This window comes from Salmo salar, chromosome ssa07, assembly GCF_905237065.1.
Source record: "Salmo salar chromosome ssa07, Ssal_v3.1, whole genome shotgun sequence".
NCBI lineage: Eukaryota > Metazoa > Chordata > Actinopteri > Salmoniformes > Salmonidae > Salmo > Salmo salar.
Window position 1 is genome coordinate 53,805,530 of NC_059448.1, and position 20,859 is coordinate 53,826,388.

Sequence of the window (20,859 nt, forward strand, 5' to 3'; positions counted from 1 at the left end):
CAGAGGTCAGACGTTTCTTGTAGTTGGCCACCAGGTTTGCACACATCTCAGGAGGGATTTTGTCCCACTCCTCTTTGCAGATCTTCTCCAAGTCATTAAGGTTTCGAGGCTGACGTTTGTCAACTCGAACCTCCAGCTCCCTCCACAGATTTTCTATGGGATTAAGGTCTGGAGACTGGCTAGGCCACTCCAAGACCTTAATGTGCTTCTTCTTGAGCCACTCCTTTGTTGCCTTGGCCGTGTGTTTTGGGTCATTGTCATGCTGGAATACCCATCCACGACCCATTTTCAATGCCCTGGCTGAGGGAAGGAGGTTCTCACCCAAGATTTGATGGTACATGGCCCCGTCCATCGTCCCTTTGATGCGGTGAAGTTGTCCTGTCCCCTTAGCAGAAAAACACCCCCAAAGCATAATGTTTCCACCTCCATGTTTGACGGTGGGGATGGTGTTCTTGGGGTCATAGGCAGCATTCCTCCTCCTCCAAACACGGCGAGTTGAGTTGATGCCAAAGAGCTCCATTTTGGTCCCATCTGACCACAACACTTTCACCAGTTGTCCTCTGAATCATTCAGATGTTCATTGGCAAAGTTCAGACGGGCATGTATATGTGCTTTCTTGAGCAGGGGGACCTTGCGGGCGCTGCAGGAGTTCAGTCCTTCACGGCGTAGTGTGTTACCAATTGTTTTCTTGGTGACTATGGTCCCAGCTGCCTTGAGATCATTGACAAGATCCTCCCGTGTAGTTCTGGGCTGATTCCTCACCGTTCTCATGATCATTGCAACTCCACGAGGTGAGATCTTGCATGGAGCCCCAGGCTGAGGGAGATTGACAGTTCTTTTGTGTTTCTTCCATTTGCAAATAATCGCACCAACTGTTGTCACCTTCTCACCAAGCTGCTTGGCGATGGTGTTGTAGCCCATTCCAGCCTTGTGTAGGTCTACAATCTTGTCCCTGACATCCTTGGAGAGCTCTTTGGTCTTGGCCATGGTGGAGAGTTTGGAATCTGATTGATTGATTGCTTCTGTGGACAGGTGTCTTTTATACAGGTAACAAACTGAGATTAGGAGCACTCCCTTTAAGAGTGTGCTCCTAATCTCAGCTCGTTACCTGTATAAAAGACACCTGGGAGCCAGAAATCTTTCTGATTGAGAGGGGGTCAAACAGTTATTTCCCTCATTAAAATACAAATCAATTTATAACATTTTTGACATGCGTTTTTCTGGATTTTTTTGTTGTCATTCATTCTCTCACTGTTCAAATAAACCTACCATTAAAATGATAGACTGATAATTTCTTTGTCAGTGGGCAAACGTACAAAATCAGCAGGGGATCAAATACTTTTTTCCCTCACTGTACATAGCCCCAGTTTCCATGGTAACTCACGGGTCTTGGCTGGGGTAGAGGTGACAGGGCCCTCGATGTCCACAAAGATGGGGTTGATGGTGATGGCGTACTCAGTGCCTGGGTGGAGGCCCTGGATCATGTAGAAGTTAAAGGTCTCCCCCAGGTTCACATTCTCTCTATGGCCATCTGGAGGTGAAGGAGGGGAGGGGGGTTGGTTAGGTGTGATCGTGCCTTCGTCAAGTATTCATGCCACTTGAATTTTCGAAATGTTGTTACGTTACAGCCTTATTCTCAAATGGATTAAATACCAAAAATTCCCCAGCAATCTGCACACAATACCCCATAACGACAGTGAAAAAAATGTGGTTGAAATGTTTGCAAATTTATTACAAGTAAAAAACAGAAATACCTTATTTACATAAGTATTCAGACCCTTTGCAATGAGACTCGAAATTGAGCTCAGGTGCATCCTGTTTCCATTGATCATCCTTGAGATGTTTTTACAACTTGATTGGAGTCCACCCGGGGTAAATTCAATTGATTGGACATGATTTGGAAAGGCACACAACTGTCTATAAAAGGTCCCTCAGTTGACAATGCATGTCAGAGCAAAAACCAAGCCATGAGGTCGAAGGAATTGCCTGTAGAGGTCCGAGACAGGATTGTGTCGAGGCACAGATCTGGGGAAGGGTGCCAACATTTTTCTGCAGCATTGAAGGTCCCCAAGAACACAGTGCCCTCCATCATTCTTAAATGGAAGAAGTTTGGAACCAAGACTCTTCCTAGAGCTGGCCGCCCAGCCAAACTGAGCAATCGGGAGAGAAGGGCCTTGGCCAGGGAGGTGACCAAGATCCCGATGGTCACTCTGACAGAGCTCTAGAGTTCCTCTGTAGAAATGGGAAAACCTTCCAGAAGGACAACCATCTATGCAGCACTCCACCAATCAGGCCTTCATGGTAGAGAGGCCAGATGGAAGCCACTCCTCAGTAAAAGTCACATGACCACCCGCTTATAGTTTGCCAAAAGGCACCTAAAGGACTCTCAGACCATGAAAAACAAGATTCTCTGGTCTGATGAAACCAAGATTAAACTCGTTGGCCTGAATGCCAAGCGTCATGTTTGGAGGAAACCTGGCACCATCCCTACGGTGAAGCATGGTGGTGGCAGCCTCATGCTGTGGGGATGTTTTTCAGCGGCAGGGAATGGGAGAATAGTCAGGATCGAGGCAAAGATGAACAGAGCAAAGTAGAGAGAGATCCTTGATGAAAACCTGCTCCAGAGCACTCAGAACCTCAGACTGGTGCGAAGGTTCACCTTCCAACAGGACACAGCCAAGACAATGCAGGAGTGGCTTTGGGACAAGTCTCTGAATGTCCTTAAGTGGGAGGAAGTCCCCAAATACAGGTGTGCCAAGCTTGTAGCGTCATACCCAAGAAGACTCGAGGCTGTAATTGCTGCCAAAGGTGCTTCAACAAAGTACTGAGTAAAGGGACTGAATACTTATGTAAATGTGAACTTGTTTTTGCTTTGTCATTATGGGGTATTGTGTGTAGATTGATGAGAATAAGGCTGTAATGTAACAAAATGTGGAAAAAGTCAAGGGGTCTGAATTCTTTCCGAAGGCACTGTATACTCTGTATGCAACCTGTATGTTGTATGGTGATTTCAAACACACTGTGTCTGAGTGGTCAGTGTGTGTTCAGTGTGTCTTCTGGGTGATCTTGGTAACACACTGCTAATAGGGTCCCAGTACCTAAGGAGGACCAGGTGAGGCGATACCCCGTGGCCCCCTTCACTGAGCCCCAGCGGGCCTGGACGGTGTCTGTGGTGGCGTTTTGGACCAGGAGCTGCTGCACTGGCACCAGTTTCACTGCAGAATAGATATAGACACACACACACACGCACACGCACACGCACGCACACGCACGCACGCACACGCACGCACATGCACACACACGCACACGCACGCACAGGCACGCACACACACGCACACACACGCACACAGTCTCAGTTAGGGGAGGAACACTAATGAATACCTTTTCTTTAATAATTACATAAATTATACAAATGTAATTTGATGGAGAACAGACAAACTGCATCACACACAGATGGTGAAATACATGACCACAGCCTGGAAATCTGATCAACATGTTGAGAGAAGCTACACTGCCGCTTAGTGGACAATCATAGAAAAACTACTTATTACATAGTCAGAAAGGTGTGAAATAGGGCATTAAGCTTCTATTGAAATATATATTTCATAACCAATTGGCTTAGATTATATTTTCAAGATCACTTTCAAAGGCAATGGAAGCATCCTGATTCTCCACCATTTTCTAGAAGTGTTTCACAACTTGTAAATTCCCACTCATTCATTTCTAAGCATAGGATTGGTTTTAGGCCGGTAGACTAGCGTTTAAGAGTGTTGGGCCAGTAACCAAAAGGTCACTGGTTTCGAATCCCGAGGCAACTAAGTGAAAAAAATCTGTCTGTGTCCTTGAGCAAGGCACTTAACCCTAATAGCTCCTGTAAATCTCTCTGGATAAGAGCATCTGCTAAATAACTCAAATTTAAAATTCTAGCTGTTGGTCGACACATTCAGCAGGGTCACTTACGTGTTTTGCCGACGATCGAGACAGGTTGGCTGGGGCCCTGGGGGTAGATAGCAAAGATACTGACGGTGTACTTCTTATCCTCCTCCAAGCTGTCAATCACATGGGAGGAGGTGTCGCCGCGCAGCACCTGCTCATAGGTCAGCCCTGGCCGGTCGGCTGCATGGGGTCAGGACACAATTCATCTTTCATGGACAGACTACTTAAACATAAACCAAATTACGCTGGATTTTACTTCTGGGTTTACAGAGTTTAGGACAAAAAAGGTACATTCTGTACCAGGAGTGATGAACTTCTGTACCAGAAGAGATAACTACCTTCAATAAAGACAATTATAAATTCTGTACCAGGTACTACAGTTGTTATAACACCACAAGAGAATGGGAGCCATGATATCAAGTAAAGGGATAAGTACAAAATATGTATCCCTGTCTAATTCTGTAGCCTTCGCAGCGTCAAAGTTGTTTTGACACCGCAAGAGACGGGGTAATCAAAGGCATGATATCTAGTAGAGAAAATGTGAAGGGGTTACAATGAGATACAGTGCCATCGGAAAGTATTCAGGCCCCTTGACTTTTTCCACATTTTGCTACGTTACAGATTTATTCTAAAATGTATTCAAATGTTTTTTTCCCTCATCAATCTACACACAATACCCCATAACGACAAAGCAAAAACTGGTTTTTAGAAATGTTTGCTAATTTATTAAAAATACAAATACAAAATATCACATTTACATAACTATTCAGACCCTTTACTCAGTACTTTGCTGAAGCAGCTTTGGCAGCAATTACAGCATTGAGTCTTCTTGGGTATGACGCTATAAGCTTGGCACACCTGCATTTGGGGAGTTTCTTCCAATCTTCTCTGCAGATCCTCTCAAGCTCTGTCAGGTTGGATGGGGAGCGTCGCTGCATAGCTATTTTCAGGTCTCTCCAGAGATGTTCAATTAGGTTCAAGTCCAGGCTTTGGCTCGGCCACTCAAGGACATTCAGAGACTTGTCCCGAAGCCACTCCTGCATTGTCTTGGCTGTGTGCTTAGGGTCATTGTCCTGTTGGAAGGTGAACCTTTGCCCCAGTCTGAGGTCCTGAGCTCTCTGGAGCAGGTTTTCATCAAGGATCTCTCTGTACTTTGCTCCATTCATCTTTCCCTGATGCCTGACTAGTCTCCCAGTCCCTGCCGCTGAAAAACATCTCCGCAGCATGATGCTGCCACCACCATTCTTCACCGTAGGGATGGTGCCAGATTTCCTCCAGACATGACGCTTGGCATTCAGGCCAAAGAGTTGGTTTCATCAGACCAAAGAATCTTGTTTCTCATGGTCTGAGAGTCTTTAAGTGCCTTTTGGAAAACTCCAAGCGGACTGTCATGTGCCTTTTACTGATGTGTGGCTTCCGTCTGGCCACTCTACCATAAAGGCCTGATTGATGGAGAGCTGCAGAGATGGTTGTCCTTCTGGAAGGTTCTGCCATCTCCACAGAGGAACTCTAGAGCTCTGTCAGAGTGACCATTGGGTTCTTGGTCACCTCCCTGACCAAGGCCCTTCTCTCCCAATTGCTTAGTTTGGCAGGGCGGCCAGCTCTAGGAAGAGTCTTGGTGGTTCCAAACTTCTTCCATTTAAGAATGATGGAGGCCACTGTGTTCTTGGGGACCTTCAATGCTGCATACATGTTTTGGTACCCTTCTCCAGATCTATGCCTCGACACAATCCTATCTCGGAGCTCTAATAATAATGCCTTCGACCCCATGGCTTAGTTTTTGCTCTGACATGCACTGTCGACTGTGGGACCTTATATAGACAGTTGTGTGCCTTTCCAAATCATATCCAATCAATTGAATTTACCAAAGGTGGACTCCAATCAAGTTGTAGAAACATCTCAAGGATGATCAATGGAAACAGGATGAACCTGAGCTCAATTTCGAGTCTCATAGAAAAGGCTCTGCAAAATGATGTAGATAAGGTATTTCTGTTTTTTATTTTTAATACATTTGCAAAAATGTCTTAAAACCTGTTTTCGCTTTGTCATTATGTGGTATTGTGTGTAGATTGCTGAGGATTTCTTTTACATTTAATGTACATATTTTAGAATAGGGCTGTAACGTAACAAAATGCGGAAAAAGTCAAGGGGTCTGAGTGCTTTCCGAAGGCACTATATGTATACCCTTTTCAACTTCTGTACCTGGTGTCAAAGTTGTTGTAAAACCTCAAGAGACCTGTATGATATGAAGCCTTAATTAAACCGAAAGAACTATGGTGATACCAGACCTGGGTTCAAATACTCAAATCATTTAAAATACCTTAGCTGTGGTTGATTAAGGTTGTCTACTGCAAAGGACCAATAGAACCATCCCAAAAGTACAAACGTCTGCCGCCTGGCACTCTTGACGGGCTAAAGCAAACACTACAAGTATTTGAAAGATATATTACTTGAACCCAAGTCTGGATCAGACTAATGATGTGGTGTAATGTCAATACAGGAGTCAACTCACATCTGGGGATGAATATCTTGTATCCCTCGAGCTTCCCTAGAGGTGGTGTCCATGCCAACCTCAGAGAGAAGAGGCCCTCCTCCATCACACGGAAGTTTGAGACAGGAGGCACCGGGGCTAAGGCAGAGGAAGGAAAATACGTTGGAACGTTGAGTACATTTGAAATTGCATGTGTATATGCAAAATGCCAAGTTGTAAATGAGCATAGGTATGTGATGTGTACGTTTCAGTGTGGGTGAATTTCTGCATGCAGATTAAGTATACATGTGGATCTATATTACAATACTACTGTATGTGTGAGTGTGTTCAGCTGGTGTTTGTTTGTGTATATGTATATCTATATTTACCTGTGTGAGCTACTATGTGTGCGCACGCTCCTGTGTTAGCGTGGGTGCATGTCTATGTGTGTGGGATTGTTGATGTTAGTGCCTCTGTAACCCACGTGTCTGTGTAATGATGGTGGCAGAGTCTCCAATGAGGCCAGGGTAGATGGCGTAGACAGTCAGAGAGTACTCTGTCTTAGGAGTCAGCTCTGTCACTAGAGATGTCCTCTCATCACCTTTCAGATCAGTCTGATACGACACACACAGGACAGGGAGAGAGAGAGGAACAGGGAGCGGGACAAGGAGAGGGACAGGGAGAGGACAGGGAGAAGGATAGGGAGAGGGAGTAGGAGAGAGAAAGGAACAGGGAGAAGGACAGGGCCAGGGAGAGGGACAGGGAGAGGGAGAGGGACAGGGAGCGGGAGCGGGACAAGGAGAGGGACAGGGACAGGGAGAAGCATAGGGAGAGGGAGTAGGAGAGAGAGAGGGAAAGGGAGAGGAACAGAGAGAAGGACATGGACAGGGAGTAGGACAAGGAAAGGGAGCGGGAGAGAGAGAGGGACAGGCAGAGGGACAGGGAGAGGGACAAGGAAAAGGACAGGGAGAAGGACATGGACAAGGAGCGGGAGAGAGAGGGACAGGGAGCGGTAGAGAGAGGGACAGGTAGAGGGACAGGGAGAGGGACAAGGAAAAGGACAGGGAGAAGGACAGGGACAAGGAGCGGGTGAGGGACAGGGAGAGGGACAGGGACAGGGAGAGGGAATGGGTCAGGGAAAGGGACAGGGAGAGAGGGAGAGGTTTGAGTGAAATGGGTAAGGGTGTTTGTGGGGATGGTTTTGTGTGGGTGTGTGCTCACGCATGTGTGTATTCAGAAATTGTATCATCACTAGAATCACTCTACTCTGTAATCATTCTACACCAGTCTTTCACCACTCAGTGTATCATCACTAGAATCACTCTACTCTGTAATCATTCTACACCAGTCCTTCACCACTCAGTGTATAATCACTAGAATCATTCTACTCTGTAATCATTCTACACCAGTCTTTCATCACTCAGTGTATCATCACTAGAGTCACTCTACTCTGTAATCATTCTACACCGGTCCTTCACCACTCAGTGTATCATCACTAGAATCATTCTACTCTGTAATCATTCTACACTCAGTGTATCATCACTAGAATCACTCTACTCTGTAATCATTCTACACCAGTCTTTCACCACTCAGTGTATCATCACTAGAATCACTCTACTCTGTAATCATTCTTTTTTTCAGATGTTACTATGGAATACTGAAGTATAATTACAAGCATTTCATAAGTGTCAAAGGCTTTTATTGATAATTACATGAAGTTGATGCAAAGAGTCAATATTTGCAGTCTTCTTTTTCAAGACCTCTGCAATCCGCCCTGGCATGCTGTCAATGAACTTCTGGGCCACATCCTGACTGATGGCAGCCCATTCTTGCATAATCAATGCTTGGAGTTTGTCAGAATTTGTGGGTTTATGTTTGTCCACCCGCCTCTTGAAGATTGACCACACGTTCTCAATGGGATTAAGGTCTGGGGAGTTTCCTGGCCATGGACCCAAAATATCGATGTTTTGTTCCCCGAGCCACTTAGTTATCACTTTTGCCTTATGGCAAGGTGCTCCATCATGCTGGAAAAGGCATTGTTCGTCACCAAACTGTTCCTGGATGGTTGGGAGAAGTTGCTCTCGGAGGATGTGTTGGTACCATTCTTTATTCCTGGCTGTGTTCTTAGGCAAAATTGTGAGTGAGCCCACTCCCTTGGCTGAGAAGCAACCCCACACATGAATGGTGTCAGGATGCTTTACTGTTGGCATGACACAGGACTGATGGTAGCACTCACCTTGTCTTCTCCGGACAAGCTTTTTTTCCGGATGCCCCAAACAATCGGAAAGGGGATTCATCAGAGAAAATGACTTTACCCCAGTCCTCAGCAGTCCAGTCCCTGTACCTTTTGCAGAATATCAGTCTGTCCCTGATGTTTTTCCTAGAGAGAAGTGTCTTCTTTGCTGCCCTTCTTGACACCAGGCCATCCTCCAAAAGTCTTCGCCTCACTGTGCATGCAGATGCACTCACACCTGCCTGCTGCCATTCCTGAGCAAGCTCTGTACTGGTGGTGCCCCGATCCCGCAGCTGAATCAACTTTAGGAGACGGTCCTGGCGCTTGCTGGACTTTCTTGTGTGCCCTGAAGCCTTCTTCACAACAATTGAACCGCTCTCCTTGAAGTTCTTGATGATCCGATAAATGGTTGATTTATGTGCAATCTTATTGGCAGCAATATCCTTGCCTGTGAAGTCGTTTTTGTGCAAAGCAATGATGACGGCACGTGTTTCCTTGCAGGTAACCATGTTCGACAGAGGAAGAACAATGATTCCAAGCACCACCCTCCTTTTGAAGCTTCCGGTCTGTTATTCGAACTCAATCAACATGACAGAGTGATCTCCAGCCTTGTCCTCATCAACACTCACACCTGTGTTAATGAGAGAATCACTGACATGATGTCAGCTGGTCCTTTTGTGGCAGGGCTGAAATGCAGTGGAAATGTTTTTGGGGGATTCAGTTCATTTGCATGGCAAAGAGGGACTTTGCAATTAATTGCAATTCATCTGGTCACTCTTCATAACATTCTGGAGTATATGCAAATTGCAATCATACAAACTGAGGCAGCAGACTTTGTGAAAATGTATATTTGTGTCATTCTCAGAACTTTTGGCCACGACTGGTACAAGGGCTTGATAATTAATGGACTAGTGGAATCAGGTGAAATATATCTGATTTATGCAACAGTTGTAGGGTGGTAGGTAGCCTAGCGGTTAGAGCGTTGGGACATCAACCGAAAGGTTGTTGGTTCAAATACCGTAGCAGTCAAGGTGAAAAACCTGTTCAATGTTCCCTTGAGCAAGGCACTTATCCCTAATTTGCTCCAGGGGCACGTACTACTATGACTGACCGTGTAAAACAACATATTTCACTGCCTCTATCCAGTGTATGTGACAATAAAACATTTTTTTTTGTAGGGTTAGAAAACACTTTTCTATTCCACAGTGCTCTTTCAAGTACATCTCAAACCTATTGCATCCATCCTCTCCTCTGTGACTTCACCACCCAACACACAAGTTATGTAATGCCTGCGTAGCTTGATTGTCCCTGCAGGAATGGTTCTGTTAGAGAATGCTAAAGTATCTTTCTCCAGAGTTCTACACCAGTGTCATAGCAAGGACACGCAAACAACCCACTCTGCGAATCCAGTGCTGTGTCCTGTGGCTCTGGCAAGGCTGTAGAAAATCACTGAGAGAATACACACAATGGGGAAAGATTCTATGCCTGCGAGACAAAGACAAAGCACGCACGTACGTGCGCACACACAAACACACACACCAAACTATCCAAAACAAAGACTAAGAATATTGTTCGGAAGAAAGCGTACTGTACACATGCACAAAACTGAACACTCACACACACTCCAACAAATAGTGTAGTGTACAGTACAATACATTACAGTATATTGTAAATCTCAAGGTCATTGTGATATTGCTTTCTGATTTTCTCTCACTGCATACTAGCTACACACACACACACACACACACACACACACACACACACACACACACACACACACACACACACACACACACACCTCTATCTAGCAGTATCCTGCTGTGGTCAGTCTCTGTGTCTGTACTCAGCACCATCTGGTCCTGGGCCCAATATCCTGTCACCTCTCACATCCCATCCCCCTGCCACCTTACCCACCTTCCACCCCCCCTACCAGGTTCACCTATCTCAGCTCCCTCCTTACCCTCCCAACAGTATTTTGACTCAATTACATTTCCAGTGTTTTCAATTCAATTCCTGCTTCAATTCAATTCCAGGCACTTTACCCAGGTGGTTTGACTCCTAATATTCTATTTTAGCCCATCGTCTGAAATGGCATTCAGCATTTAGCCCCCGTTATTACCACAACACCTCAACCTCTAAACACCCCCACTCCCCTTCACCTGTGTCTGCAGGCTGGGCAGCAGCTGTCCCTTGGGACTGAGGGGGGTGACCAGGAGGCGGTAGCCGGTGACGTCCCCCGTGGCCTGGCTCCAGGTCAGCCTCAGACTACTGTAGGCTAGCTCACTCACCTGGAGGTCCCGGGGACCCACCACACGCTCCTCCACTGGGGAGGGAGATGAAGGGAAAGATGGAGGTGAGGGAGATAGAAGGATGGGTGGGGAGAAAGATGGGGGAGAGGAGAGAGAGAAGGACGGGGGTGAGGGAGGGGAGATAGAAGGATGGGTGGGGGAAAGATGGGGGAGAGGAGAGAGAGAAGAATGGGGATAGGAAGGAGAGGTGGATGGAGATAAACGGGCTTGACGAATAAGAAGAGAAAGATGGAGGATGGAGGTGGAGAAAAAGACAGAGAGAGAAGAATGGAGGTGGAGAGAAAAGAGAGAGAATGAGGGAGGGGGAGAAAAAGACAGAGAGAGAAGAATGGAGGTGGAGAAAAAGACAGAGAGAGGGGGAAGACAGAGAGAAGGATGGAGGGGGAGAGAGAAAGACAGAGAGAGAAGGAGGGAGGGGAGAGAAAGACAGAGAAGGATGGAGGGAGAGAGAAGGATGGAGGGGGAGAGAAAGAAAGAGAAAGAAGGATGGAGGGAGAGAGAAAGACAGAGAGAGAAGGATGGAGGGGTAGAGAGAGGGAGAAAAGGATGAGGGAGAGAGAAACAGAGATTGAAACATAAAGGGGTTAAAACATAAAGAGCATACAAAGTACGTACCAGACAACACTAAACAAAATAACATGTTTAAATATATACGCATATACAATAACCATGGGCAGTACAGCTGACATCTAGCCACACTACACAAAGATACCTGCATAGCAGAACATCTCTGGGCATTCTCAGCAGTAGGTACTTTCGAAGTTGCCCTCAACCACTGATAAAGGATCAGATTCTTTTCACCCCTGTAATGGTTAGGGTTACGATTGGAGATGAGCAATCTGATCCTGGATCAGTGGTTGGAACTAATTCTCACCGGCCGGGGTGTGTTTGACGGGGCGTGGGGGTTCAGAGGCGGTGAAACAGATTCTTCGGGACAGTTTGGGCAGGAGAGCATCCAGGAGAGAGAAGTCAGCGGCTAGCATCAGGTGTTCCTCGTGGGGCTCAGTCACAATCCTGCGCAGCTCTGATTCGTCGGCTCCTCTCACCCCTAGGAGAAGCATTTTTATTTGTATTTATTTAACCTTTATTTAACTAGGCAAAAAAGTTAAGAACAAGAGGGAGAAGTGGGAGAGAAAGACAGAGAGAGAAGGATGGAGGGAGAGAGAAAGAAGGATGGACTGCCTTGTTCAGGGGCAGAACAACAGATTTTTACCTTGTGAGCTCGGGGATTCGATCCAGCAACCTTTCAGTTACTGGCCCAACGCTCTAACCACTAGGCTGCCTGCCGCCCCACAGCAAGCATAGAAATATACAAGTTAGAATGGACATAGTTGTAAAATCTATATGATTTTTTCAGTACATCCAATATGGCACCACAATAGCATTCAGCAATGCAAAAAAACAATATCTGTTTTCAGAACTACTAGAGAGTTGATCCATTCTGTCCTAGTTGCTCCTGTCTAGTATAGCTATCTATTCATTTTGTTCATTAGTTAGCATTGATCTATCATAGTGTCTATTTGTCATGACAAAGTACTGTACAGGGCATTACGGGAATCTTGTTCCATTCCAAATGCTATTAGAGAGACACAATGTTGTGTTAACTGCTCATACTATTAGAAAGACACAATGTTGTGTTAACTGCTCATACTATTAGAGAGACACAATGTTGTGTTAACTGCTCATACTATTAGAAAGACACAATGTTGTGTTAACTGCTCATACTATTAGAGAGACACAATGTTGTGTTAACTGCTCATACTATTAGAGAGACACAATGTTGTGTTAACTGCTCATACTATTAGAAAGACACAATGTTGTGTTAACTGCTCATACTATTAGAGAGACACAATGTTGTGTTAACTGCTCATACTATTAGAGAGACAATGTTGTGTTAACTGCTCATACTATTAGAGAGACACAATGTTGTGTTAACTGCTCATACTATTAGAAAGACACAATGTTGTGTTAACTGCTCATACTATTAGAGAGACACAATGTTGTGTTAACTGCTCATACTATTAGAGAGACACAATGTTGTGTTAACTGCTCATACTATTAGAGTGTCAAGGGGTTTAGAGTGATGGAGCTCACGCAATGTGTTGAGATGAGAGATATATCCTGACACACACACACGCTCACATGCCCACACACACACACACACACACACACACACACACACACGTGCATGCACACACACACACAATCCCCCTATCCCCACACACAGATAACTCCCTCCACAGACACATCATAAGGCGCTGACTGATCACCTCCCCCCTGCTCTGGTGGTGTAGTGTACTGTGTAGTGTACTGTGTAGTGTACTGTGTAGTGTACTGTGTAGTGTACTGTGTTAACTGGCTCTGTCCAGCTGTGTGAGATAGAGAGAAGCTAGCTGATCAGACTGATGCTTCCCTCTATGGGAATGATGAATACCAGGACCCGGCCTCTGTGTCAGTGGGGGTGGGAGGGGGGGGGGGGCACAGAAAAGCCTGATGAAAAATCACTGTAATTAGCTCACCACTGGCTAATGAGCTGTAATTATTTCCTGTCTCTGGGCTGAGGAGAGCAGAGGCACTCTCACTGCACATGTCAATGTATGTCTATGTACTGTATGTCTATGTACTGTATGTCTATGTACTCTATGTCTATGTACTGTATGCAGTCACACGCGTAGATAGGTCATGGAGTGCATGAAGTGTAAGCAATATGCAGTACTTAAAACACTTACGGATGCACAGTGACTGATACACAGATGCACACACGTAGGCTCAACACACACATAATCACACACGTAGGCTCAACACACACATATAATCACACACGTAGGCTCAACACACACACATAATCACACACGTAGGCTCAACACACACATAATCACACACGTAGGCTCAACACACACATAATCACACACGTAGGCTCAACACACACACATAATCACACACGTAGGCTCAACACACACACATAATCACACACGTAGGCTCAACACACACACATAATCACACACGTAGGCTCAACACACACACATAATCACACACGTAGGCTCAACACACACATAATCACACACGTAGGCTCAACACACACACATAATCACACACGTAGGCTCAACACACACATAATCACACACGTAGGCTCAACACACACATAATCACACACGTAGGCTCAACACACACATAATCACACACGTAGGCTCAACACACACACATAATCACACACGTAGGCTCAACACACACACATAATCACACACGTAGGCTCAACACACACACATAATCACACACGTAGGCTCAACACACACACATAATCACACACATAGGCTCAACACACACATAATCACACACGTAGGCTCAACACACACACATAATCACACACGTAGGTTCAACACACACACATAATCACACACGTAGGTTCAACACACACATAATCACACACGTAGGCTCAACACACACACATAATCACACACGTAGGCTCAACACACACACATAATCACACACGTAGGCTCAACACACACATAATCACACACGTAGGCTCAACACACACACATAATCACACACGTAGGCTCAACACACACATAATCACACACGTAGGCTCAACACACACATAATCACACACGTAGGCTCAACACACACATAATCACACACGTAGGCTCAACACACACACTAATCACACACGTAGGCTCAACACACACACATAATCACACACGTAGGCTCAACACACACACATAATCACACACGTAGGCTCAACACACACATAATCACACACGTAGGCTCAACACACACACATAATCACACACGTAGGCTCAACACACACACATAATCACACACGTAGGCTCAACACACACATAATCACACACGTAGGCTCAACACACACACATAATCACACACGTAGGCTCAACACACACATAATCACACACGTAGGCTCAACACACACACATAATCACACACGTAGGCTCAACACACACACATAATCACACACGTAGGCTCAACACACACACATAATCACACACGTAGGCTCAACACACACATAATCACACACGTAGGCTCAACACACACATAATCACACACGTAGGCTCAACACACACATAATCACACACTTGCAAATGCACGCAGGCACACGCACACACACTTCAATGATATACCATGAATACCACATTCATTTTTCGCCTAAGGCACAGCAGATAGGTAAGCTGGATAGAATCTCCAGGACGCTGCAGGGATGTGGTATGAATATACAATCCCAGCGTTACAGACTCACCCACTGCGTAGATAGAGATCCCACTGTCTGTGACAGCCTTGGCCGGCCCATCCACCTGGTCATCCGAACGGCCGTTTGTGATCAGGACAGCAATCTGCAAACATGGAAAATCTAATCAAACTAGCTCTATGTTACAGATCTACCAGAATATACAACTACAATCCGTATTTACTGCAAGGGTCTTTCCAATAGCGACACACAATTGCATAGAACTAGACAAACTAGACCTGCTCTACTAGATTAACTAGATCTTCCTTCGTAGGGAGTACACTTGCCCTCATTGGAAATACCACATTACCATGCATTCAAAAAACAAGCCCTGTCCTTAGAGATATTTGACATGTTTTAACTCATAATTGCATGCATAATGCAATAACGCAGTGTGCAACTTAAAACACTGCGGAATGATAATTCCCCATTTAGAAAAATTCACTGCAGTTCGTCGAAAGTTAAGGCCCCAATCGATGGGGGTGGGGGGAGAGGGTAAGGGGGAGGAGGGGAGGAGGGGGTGAGAGCACATCAATATGCACCTGATGTGGCTATGGTGTGTGTCAGCCTAATCCTGCTCTCTCTCTCTGCCACATCAGCTGGGGTTCAGCATGACTTGCAGTGTGTGTGTGTGTGTGTGTGTGTGTGTGTGTGTGTGTGTGTGTGTGTGTGTGTGTGTGTGTGTGTGTGTGTGTGTGTGTGTGTGTGTGTGTGTGTGTGTGACTTGCAGGGCTGTGAAGAATCTCAATGACTGACATGTTATACCAGGTGCAGCTGGGATAGTGCAGTATAACACTTCAAGGAGAAGTGCAGTTGTTCAAAATAATGTCCGGAACAGAGCAGATGGAATGGCATCAATCAACTGGGAAGCATTTGTTTGATGTATTTGATACCATCCCACTGATTCCACTCCAGTCATTACCACGAGCCTGTTCTCCCAAATAAAGGTGCCACCAACCACCTGTGGTTGCTAACTATCAGATCTCACAACACCTGGAGAAGTGCTTAACATCCCAGGAACCACATATAGCAATCTCCTGAGATGCACAGTAGTTAACCTTGGGGGTGTTGTCCCTGGTGATAGCCGCACTGAAGACATAATCCACCAGGAACTGGAGGGCGTCGCCCGTTCGACTGGCCCCGCCTTCAAAGGGGAGGTCCTTTACTGCCCTCAGGACCTCCTCGAGACTACTGTAGTCTGTCAGGGCGATGCGCATCCTGAAGAGAGAGAGAGAGAGCGAGAGAGAGGGAGAGAGAGAGAGAAAGAGAGAGAGAAAGAGAGAGCAGAAGAGTCATTCCTGGGTTGATCAGCCAGTCTAAACTGATCAGCTATGGAGCCTAACATGGCCTAATACAGACAGAGCAAAAGTCCCTGAGCTTCTTTGCAACTCTGGAGTGAAGTTAGGAAAAAATCTTTAGGAATTCACTGAAGATGTTTTAGACAAAGCCAAAGCAGTAACACCAATTATTGGCTTATTGAAGACTATGACTAGTTAATTAGGTGTACCAAAGCCTGCAGGGCCAGATTTCTTACCCCTGGGGAGAGGGGTAAAGGAATGTTTATGCAAATACATAAATGTTCCTAAGTAACCTTTGCGGATAACATTGCCCAACCCTGCAGACCTAGCCATATAGACCTGGGTATATCTCCGTAGACGGTGACTCCAAAGCGGATGCCCTCGGGCCCCACCACGCTGTCCTGAAAGGAATTAATGATGGCCGAGATGAAGTCTTTAACCCTGGAGAAGCTGGTCTGGCCCACGCCCCACGACTCATCCACCAAGAACACTAGGTCTGCAGGCTCCGCCGTCCGACATGCTGGGGGAAGAGCAGATATATGACTGGTTTAGTGTTGCAAGATTCCATTACATTTCCCAAAATTCGGGTTGGAAGATTCCAGATGTCCTACAGGGATGTCTGTATATCAGTCTGTATTCAGCATGAGAAGATGTACGTCTCTGCACCCATTCCATTGCATCTTTTAGTTGAGTGGGATTTCTCTCAGCCTCGGGGAACAATAAAGGCCAGATTAACTGAGTGTTGGCACCTGTTCATTTCAGAAGAGAAGACAAAACAAAGAAGAAAAAGGCTGTCTTTATTAAAACTGAATTCCAAAGCCTCCTTCATTTAATGTAGCTTTATTTCACCTATTGTTCCTCTCATGTTTCCTTCTCTGTGGAACCAGAAAAGGACCAACATTTTCAACTGCTACAAATACTGGCTAAATCAAGCACCAACTCAGCTGATCTGTCCACGCTCCAGGGTGAAGTTTTATTTAACCTTTATTTGACACATTCTCATTTACAGCAACAACCTGCGGAATATTTACAGGGGAGAGGAGGGGGATGAATGAGCCAATTGGAAGCTAACAACCGTTAGCGGTGGAAATGCAAAACTGACCCACAATCAGCATCTCGGGCCAACTTCACCCTGCTCCTCTCCAAACAGTGTTTCCCCATTCTACCACTAGGTGGCAGTATACCTCCATCAAATAGGGAAGGGGTTACCTAGTCAGTTGCACAACCTTCCACATTTAACCCAAACCCTCTGATTCAAAGAGGTGCAGGGAGCTTCCTTAATCGTAGTCACCGGTGCCTGAAGAGCAGTTGTTATTCGGGGTTAACTACCTTGCTCAGGGGCAGAACAGCAGATTTTTCCACCTTGCGGATTTGAACCAGAAATCTTTCAGTTAGTGGCCCAACACTTTTAACCGCTAGGCTACCAGCCTCGGCAGGTAATACATTTCCGTGGCCAACCTTCTGCTGTCACAGACAGCGCACCACAAGGCTCCTATGAATGTTTAATGGCACACAGGTGAGGCGTTGAGACCATCAATATTCTGAGCAGTCCAGCAATAACATTTTAGTACAGCGAAGAGGAAGGCTTGGAATAACAACATAAACAGCCTAAAGTGGGGCCAGCCCCCGCGTCCGCTCAAACACACACCGGGCGGTTGAATAGGTGTTGGGTCTCTTTGCATAACCACACACACTTGAACAGATGCACACCTGTTTGAATGGTAATGGGTGTAAATGTGTGCGTTTGTTTGTGGACACACCCACTATATGAACCGTATTACTTGCCATATTAGCCACACTCTCTCTCACACACACACACACACACACACACACACACACACACACACACACACACACACACACACACACACACACACACACACACACACACACACACACACACACACGCACACGCACACACACACACACGCACGCACACACAGTCTACACACACATTGTCCCTGTCAGTGCCCCAGTATAACCGTGACAGAATAGATTACAACAGGGAATAGACGATACGGTCCAGTGATTGTGCTCTATGTGATAACTCAGCCTCTCTCCTTTCCCCTTGTCCTCCCTCGCTTTTCTCTCCTCTTTTATCCTACCCTTCCTTGGCCGCCATCCCAGGATTCAGCGGGGGTGACATCTGTCCCCGGCTCAACGCGGACCAGCACTCTGCTCCTGCTCACAAAACTATATCCTCCATTCTACAGTCAGGAGACTAAGTATCACAGGGAAGCGTTTTGGGGACTACACCGACATACTGCCTCCACTGCCTCTGGCCACACTGCCATGTAATGAGGCTGTGACGCATGCTAAAACTTTACAGGTCATGGGAAACGACAGTGTGAGTCATGACTGAGCACGGTTCCTAAGTCGAGCTTCACAAAGGCAGCAAACCACGCCAGGGCACGGAAAGTTCTTCCATTCGTTTAGTGTAATATGTAGTGTCAGTGTGAACGGTTTACCCTCCAAATGGAGGAAGAGAACTATGGAACACAGCAGCAGAGAAACAGCAAAGAATACACTGACAGATTGACGGACGGACAGACAGATGGACGGACTGGGGGATTGGCGGACAGACAGACAGACAGACAGACAGACAGACAGACAGACAGACAGACAGACAGACAGACAGACAGACAGACAGACAGACAGACAGACAGACAGACAGACAGACAGACAGACAGACAGACAGACAGACAGACAGACAGACAGACAGACAGACAGACAGACAGACAGACAGACAGGAAACATATAAATTGTCCAGATAGACAGACTGAGGGGAAAAGATAAATTGTCCAGACTGTATACTGTGTCTGTACTGGCAGGTGAGAACCACATGTCTAGAATGGCTAGACAACACATGGTGAAGGGTCATTATAGTTCAGTACCTGTCCACTGTTGTCCACCTAGCTGCTACATATCATCATCTAACAATACAGTACAGTCATAGTCTATTCATTGTTCACTACATTCTAATACTGGAACATAATAACTTGGATCCATGTGTGAATCTTTGACAAAACAGAACAAGCCCCAAGAATGGCAACAGTCACTCCTCCAATGGTACCTTTCCATACAGGCTATAGTCTGGAGTTGGTTTCTCTAGTTTCAACACAGCTGCCAACCAGGCTGGCGTATTTCACAAAATTCCATCTGCACACCATCTAAGTTCTACTTTGGGAAAAAGGTAACATTAAACATTTTTTTTTATTTAAATGCATTTAATCTCACAGAACATGAGAGTCAGTGACGTTGGGGTTTAAATCAAGACCACTCTAAAGCCTTCTGTCAGTCAAACACCGTAAGCATAAAACTATAGTACTGCCTGACCAGGACTCAACCTCAGCACCTTAGCCATTACACTGACAGGTCAGAACCTCTCAGCGAGGTTGTTAGGTGTTGCACAAATGTTGTTTCATTCCAATAGTTGGAAAGTTAAAAAAAAAAATGCATCACTGGCTACCAATCAGATTCCACCCCGAGAGTTTACCTTAGCCAGTTGATTGGCTAATTGAACCTTCCATGGCATCCAAGAACATCTGAAGCTGTGTACAGTAAACCTCTAGCAGACATGCATTTGATTTAGCTTGGAGTTTGCACTTTTGGGACTATGCCATTGGTTCTGATGTACCGGACAAACCAAATGAAGCCCAGCTAAAGTATTTGAACAGATTTGACATATGTATTTGACCCAGGTGTGATGTACAGTACCAAACCTAAGGCCAAGATTTGACATTGGACTCTAGTCTGACAGACAGTGGTGAACAGGAGGCTCCCAGATGTTCAGAATGCCCTGTCTAAAGATGGAAGAGTGACTGAGTCTGCATCACTGTCTACCTGCCTAGTCCATCCAGGTGTCTAGACATACTGGACATACAGACATTATTTAGTCTAGCACTTGTGTCTGAAACAGATAGATGGAGCATGAGAGGAAGAAAGACAGGAAGGAGAGAGGAGAAGAAGGACAGGACGGAGAGAGAATTAGAAGAACAGGGCGGAGAGAGAAGAAGGACAGGATGGAGAGAGGAGAAGGACAGGATGGAGAGAGGAGAAGAAGGACATGACGGAGATAGGAGAAGAAGGACAGGATGGAGAGAGGAGAAGAAAGACAGGACGGAGAGAGGAGAAGGACAGGATGGAGAGAGGAGAAGAAGGACATGATGGAGAGAGGAGAAGAAGGACACGATGGAGAGAGGAGAAGAAGGACAGGACGGAGAGAGGAGAGAAGGACAGGATGGAGAGAGGAGAAGAAGGACAGGACGGAGAGAGGAGAAGAAGGACAGGACGGAGAGAGGAGAAGAAGGACAGGATGGAGAGAGGAGAAGGACAGGATGGAGAGAGGAGAAGAAGGACAGGATGGAGAGAGGAGA

The 20,859-nt window shown here is 45.9% G+C and overlaps 1 protein-coding gene across 6 annotated transcripts in view; it reads right to left on the bottom strand.

Annotated features, from left to right (window-relative positions):
- Positions 1–20,859, bottom strand: part of LOC106576558 (collagen alpha-1(VII) chain) — a 146,762-nt gene that overhangs the window by 116,255 nt on the left and 9,648 nt on the right. For all 6 annotated transcript variants that reach the window (XM_045722263.1, XM_045722262.1, XM_045722265.1 and 3 more), the window contains exons 3-12: positions 16,823–17,003; positions 16,244–16,403; positions 15,198–15,291; positions 11,823–11,996; positions 10,799–10,962; positions 6,891–7,020; positions 6,449–6,565; positions 3,961–4,116; positions 3,099–3,215; positions 1,385–1,531 (exon numbers count right to left, since the gene is read on the bottom strand). In XM_045722263.1, the coding sequence (XP_045578219.1) occupies positions 1,385–1,531; positions 3,099–3,215; positions 3,961–4,116; positions 6,449–6,565; positions 6,891–7,020; positions 10,799–10,962; positions 11,823–11,996; positions 15,198–15,291; positions 16,244–16,403; positions 16,823–17,003 (1,440 nt within the window). The remainder of the gene's footprint in view (positions 1–1,384; positions 1,532–3,098; positions 3,216–3,960; positions 4,117–6,448; positions 6,566–6,890; positions 7,021–10,798; positions 10,963–11,822; positions 11,997–15,197; positions 15,292–16,243; positions 16,404–16,822; positions 17,004–20,859) is intronic.